Below are 5,871 nucleotides of genomic sequence, written 5' to 3' on the forward strand. Positions count from 1 at the left end.
CTTTCCTTTTGCGAGACCCACAGGATTGCTTTCTGAGAAAAACACGTTTTTTTTTCTTTCACGATGTGCCTCATAGAAAAGAAAAGAACTATTTTTTTCTTTCGCAAGAGGCACAAATTTGCTTCTCGTGGAGGCATAAGTTTGCTTCCGTGAGAGGCACATGCTTACTTTCGTGAGGGCACAATTGTGACTTTCGAAAAGGAAAAAAATGACGCAAATATAGTGCGTCACTTTCGGAACCTGAAAAGGTGAGTGACCTTTGGAAAGGATACCACTTAATTAGTGATTTCGGAAGAAATGCGCAGCTCCCCTTATCCCCGGTGCTAGCTTTTGGCCGACCTGTAAGCCGGGCTCCCGTATTCGTTTATCCTTTCTTGTGTGATCTTTTTCTATTTTTTTGCTTCTTCAAAAAAGTTTGGGATTTCAAAAAAATATCTGAATTTCAAAAAAAAATTAAAAATACATAAACTGTTCATGAATTTAATAAATGTTTCCAGATTTTAATAAATGTATATGAATTTGAAAAAATTCTCACGAATTTCAGAAGTGTCAGAATTTTGATTTTTTCTGATTTTGAGAATTTTCCTGGATTTAAAAATGAAAATACGAATTGAGGAAAAATGTTCCTGGATTTCTATAAAAAATCTCGAATTTTTAAAAAAAATATTAACTCAATATTATTTCAGGATTAGAAATGTTCCTGGATTTAAAAAATTGTTCACAAATTTCAAAAAATGTTCCTGGATTTCTGAAAAAATTTATGAATTTTAAAAAACGTTCTGACTTCAAAATTGTTCTCATATTTCAACAATCGAAAAAGAAAAAGGAAAAATAAATACTGAAAAATGGAAAAAACCAGAAAAAGTCGACAAGAAAAAATACAGAAAAAAAGAATACGTAACCTTTCCAAAAGGAAGTGGAGTCTCTCGAAAAAAATCTACTTTAGTTCTAGTTCGCGCCGTGTGACTCAAAGCGAATAAATTGGCCGGCCCGGAAAGGAAGCAAACGGCAAGGGGTATGCATTTGGTGGCTATCCGCTGACCTGTGCGAGAAATAGGATTCGCCGCCTTGGGTGTGACAGAGAATCCTACCAAAATCTCTGAATCCTATGAACAATGTAACTACTAGGATTCCCTAAGAAGAAGAATATAACTGCTAGGATTGGAGGAACGGCTGAGACAACTATAGTTCAGTTCAAGATCCACGACTGCAGGTGGCAACAATTTTCTGGACATGGAAGATGTTGACAAGGAAAGAAGCAAGATACCCGTTCAGAACACAACCTGTATTTCATTTTATTTTCTTGTCAATAATGTGCCAGGGCAGAGCAGAAATTACAGCAATCACATTTAGATTTCAAATATTCTGTTAAATGACTTCCGGTATACTTACAGATTAGTTTTCAGAAGCACGACTTTTTTATCAGTGTCAGTTACTGTAACATCTTAACAAACTTGTACTTCAAATTGCAGTTGGGTTAACATGCAATCATTGCCTTGTGCTGTTTAACTGAAATATCCAAGCTTTCAACAAAGTATGTGCACCTGACACGCAGTCATGCTGGTCCAACTGGAAGGTTTTAGCCAACAATGGACCACCCATCATGTTCAGCAGTTACAACTTCTGCATATGCAAGAGTTATTACTGGAGTGGGGAATATACAGCAAACAGAGCATGAGCAGCAACAGCCCGTCACCGAAGAACCAACCGAATTGTGTTTCTTTCTTTCTTTCGCGAGCCACCACTGTGGTCGGTAAAGAAGACACCGGGACCAAACTAGAAGGCGAGATCGTTCAGAATGGCTGTTCCGTATTTTCTCTTTTCCGAGCTACTGCAGAAGCTAGCAGCTGGTTGTTCTGAATAAGTCTGCTCTTTGCAGTGGTGTTGACCTGTGCCTTGGCTTCTGTTCCTAGACTCAGGCACGTCATGGGTATGCTTCCCTTCGTATGTGGTTATCACAGCATGTGGTTCCTCGGAAGATCTCTCGATATGCTTCTTGACGTCGCAGCCTTGGTAAGTGCACTTGTAATAGCTCCTGCATGGACAGAGTATGGAGCTCAGGTTCGTGGGATTTTTTCAGATCTCAAAAAATACTGGGTTTACTGTCTTTCAATTTGGAATGAATTGTCTGTACCAGATGGACCTTATGAAAAATAACAGACGATACATCACCAAACAGACAACTGATAAGCGTGCAGATTCTTCATAGCCACACTTTGAGAATAAAATAAGAAACATATTCCTTATTTGACCAAATAACTATGACAGCAGTTACAAATTCTACTAAGATCAGGAGCAGGATCTTCATATCAGTTGAATTATAAGATAAGCAAGGCATTGATTCTTTGCCAAATAATTCCTTAGCCAATTCTATGTAGGGTGGGATATTGGCCGCTATTAACAAGCAGTATCAGTCAAGCTTGTCAAGTGTTTATTTCTCTTGAAGCGAATGTAAACCATTCATGCATGACTGCAAGACAAACATCCCATGCCTGCGCAAGTGCAAGTGAGCTATGTGGAGTTGTCGACAACAACATCAAGTTGATGCCAAGATACTTCACATGCTACAGCATTAACTAATTAGTATCCAAGGCAGTTATTACATATACAATTATAAATATGACACATTTTGTAAGATCAAATGATAAAGAAAAAAGTTCAAACATTCAACAATAAAATGGGATAATGGGCTTACCTTGGGTGAGGATTTCCTCTCACCACTTTCTGTCCATACTTGCGCCACCTATAGCCGTCGTCCAAAAGATCAACATCGCTCGTTGTACTCACGATGATCTTTTGACCTGGTGCATTCCTACCTCACGGAAATTATAACAGTAAGCTTAAAGATGCTAATTAGGAAGTCTGGATGGATTTAGCAAAGTTCCAAGTAAGGAATTTATGTTCAGCTGTAGGAAATACCTTTCATTTGCATCGGCATCACCAACATCTCCATCAACAGTTCTTATTTCACCATCACCTTCCCGGATATCACTTAAACTAGATAATTGCTCATCTCCCTCTTCCTTCGTTGGCAATAAACCATCCACCATCGTGCCATTTGGCGTTATAGGTTTTCCATAATAACCTTGACAACCTAATTGTGATCTAGTTGAAGGATCCTTGGCATCATTGAATTCATCTAACTCATTCAATAAATCACCACAATCTTTAAACCTCTTTGAGGGAGGTTCATGGCAGTGCTGACCTCTATAAATTATTTTAATAATTCGTCCATCTGCAGAGTGCTCTACATTTTTCCTGACCGGGCAGTTCAGGGTGCATTTGTAATAGCTCTTTGGATACTTCCCACCCTTGACTGCCTTTTGTCCATACTTACGCCAATTGTATCCATCATCAGCAGGTTTATCCAGAGTGATGGATGAACCTTGGAGTGCTTCCAGAACTCCAGCCGATCCAGTGTTGATACTGTCCAGAGTGGTGGATGAATCTTGAAGCACTTGTAAAACTCCAGTTGGTCCAGTGTTGACACTACCACTACCAGTGTGTGATGGCAAAGTCTGTCCCTGCATTGATGCCGCGCCTACGGAAGAACTGACATGCTGAGGTGTCAGCACTGAAGTTGCCAATGAGAAAGAAGAAGAGTTGTCCACTTGATCAAGTATACTGTATTTCGAAAAAGCTAGTTGAGGTCCAATCTTGTGATGCAATCCCGCCCCTTGTTTTTCCCGCAACTCTTTCTTTTGAGATACTTGTGCTGCCAGCTGTGCTAGGTCTTGTTCATGGAACACATCAAAGTTGTCCTGCAAAAGAAGAAAAATATATATATAAACTTAATAAAACATACCATTGCAATAGTAACTAAAACCATGTAAAGCAACTCAACAAAACACAGTGCAATAGTAACTGAAACCATGCAAAGGAATTCAACAAAGCACAGTGCAACAGTAACAAAACATAGCATAAGAAAAGTGCACATCGACGTGGTATTCAACAAATTTTCATGTGAAGGAATCAAGGGTTTCTACCATTATTGCAGGAAAAACATACAATCAGGCTCCGTGACGCTTTCAAAATGGAAGAAGATGGTGCCACCATTTGAGAGGTCAAGGGATAACGCTACCATCTCAAATCTAGACGGATCACAAATCTAATCCACCATCTAAGAAACATCAGGTTCTTGGAAAGATCGCCCGCCCACTGGCTGTCCTTGTCGATTGCGATGTTTACTTATCTACATATAATTCGACCTGGTAGCACGTGAAAAAAAATGGGGACGCCCAGCACGTCATGTGCAGCTGTCGGCAAGGCAGAAGGCGCACATCGGCGACCTTGACAGTTACCAATCCACGGGCCGAGGCCGACCCGCGATTAACTTGACGCACGTGCAATGCAGGCCATTCGTCCCTGGAGAAGCTGGTCCCCTTCCGGCTGGGGCGCCCAGGGCCAATAATCCAAGGAGCATGGGGCCGCAGGCCGCGGAAATTCCGATCCCGCGGCCTAAAAATAGCAACGCGGAGGGAGCTGGATTGGCAACAGAAACAATAGAAGGGAAATCTACCCTGTTCATGCCGATTCAGTACTATACTGGTGGACTGGTGGTATAGTAATTATTACTGCAATTGGTAGTACGTCGAGCTAGGACAGATAGTTACGTAGTGTTAATTAATAATCAATCAAACAGGACAGCGGCAGCGAGCGTGGGATTAAGGGGGGAGGGAGCTGAGATGGGATCGGCCGTCGGTACCTGGGGGTACCCGAGGAGCGGCGGAGGGGAAGGGAGCTGCGCGAGGGATAGGGGTCCCCCGAAGAAGCCGAGCGCCGACGCGGCCGGCGGCGGCTGCTCGTCGGGGAAGAGGCCGTCGAGCGCGGGCGGGGCCCAGAGGCCGCCGCCGTCGCCGATGCCTGACCACTGCCCCGCCGCCATGGGTGAGTAGAGGAGCGTAGCGTACGCGCGCGTCGGCGACGAGCGAGTGGGCTGGAGGGAAGGAGGGAGGGGGTGGGTGCTTTCTGCTGTCGGATTGGTTGCCAAGTGGGACGCTGGGTATTTATTCCCCGGGACGGGACGGGAGGCGCGAGTGGGCGAGGCAACAAGAATCGCAAGGAGGGAGCTGAATGATTGGTGGCTCGTGCCACGTCAAGGGAGGGGGGAGCCCGCGGATCCGTCGCTCCCGCCCGCAAACGGAAGCGAGACTCAGATATTTTCGGAAACCGTGGCGGAGGCATTTGCCCATTCGTTCTAAACATGGCAAGCCGGACCTTAACAGACTGACCCAGGTACCCGTCCCGTGCAAGTTAAATTTCAGGTATTCTATCTGTTATATGATGATGGTATTATGTGCTTTGGCACTTTGATTATCTGCTGTGGAGGCAGAGACGCAATCCCTTGGTGTTCAGTTTGAGAGACGTACGCCGCACGTAGTGTGTCATCCGCCCTTGCTTTCGTTGGAGACGTGATTGTAACGTGATTGGTTGTCATTTCAAATGTGTCATCCGCTAACTGTAGACGCGTTCGGTGATAAGGGGCTCGTAAGGATGTGCGCGAAGTGTTATATCAGCTTTTTCTTAGGAGTTGTACATCACTACCGTGCACGTCTATTTCTTTTTTTTTATTTGCATGTGCTTTGTGCAAAATCTGGTCGAACATATTTATAAACCCTAAACGGAAGCGAAACTCGGATATTTTCCGAAACCGTAGTAGAGATATTTGTCCGTTCGTTCTAAACATGGCAAGCCGAACCAACAGATTGAGCCAGGTGTCCGTGCAAGTTAAATTTCAGGTATTTTATCTGTTGTGATGAAGGTATTATGTGCTTTGGCACTTTGATTATCTGTTGTGGAGACAGAGACGCAATGCCTTAAGTGTTTAGTTTGCGAGACGCACGCCGCACATAGTGTGTCATCCGCCCTCAT

At 43.6% G+C, this 5,871-nt stretch overlaps 1 protein-coding gene across 1 annotated transcript; it reads right to left on the reverse strand.

Moving 5' to 3' along the window:
- Nucleotides 1-1,558: 1,558 nt before the first annotated feature.
- On the reverse strand, nt 1,559-4,992 carry LOC125536386 (probable WRKY transcription factor 3). Its single transcript, XM_048699599.1, has 4 exons — nt 4,706-4,992; nt 2,920-3,761; nt 2,696-2,812; nt 1,559-2,035 (listed from the first exon to the last, which is right to left on the reverse strand). Exons 1-4 carry the CDS (start codon nt 4,883-4,885, stop codon nt 1,777-1,779), a joined length of 1,398 nt encoding a protein of 465 aa, XP_048555556.1. The 5' UTR covers nt 4,886-4,992; the 3' UTR covers nt 1,559-1,776.
- Nucleotides 4,993-5,871: the final 879 nt, after the last annotated feature.

This window comes from Triticum urartu, chromosome 2, assembly GCF_003073215.2.
Source record: "Triticum urartu cultivar G1812 chromosome 2, Tu2.1, whole genome shotgun sequence".
NCBI classification, from domain to species: domain Eukaryota; kingdom Viridiplantae; phylum Streptophyta; class Magnoliopsida; order Poales; family Poaceae; genus Triticum; species Triticum urartu.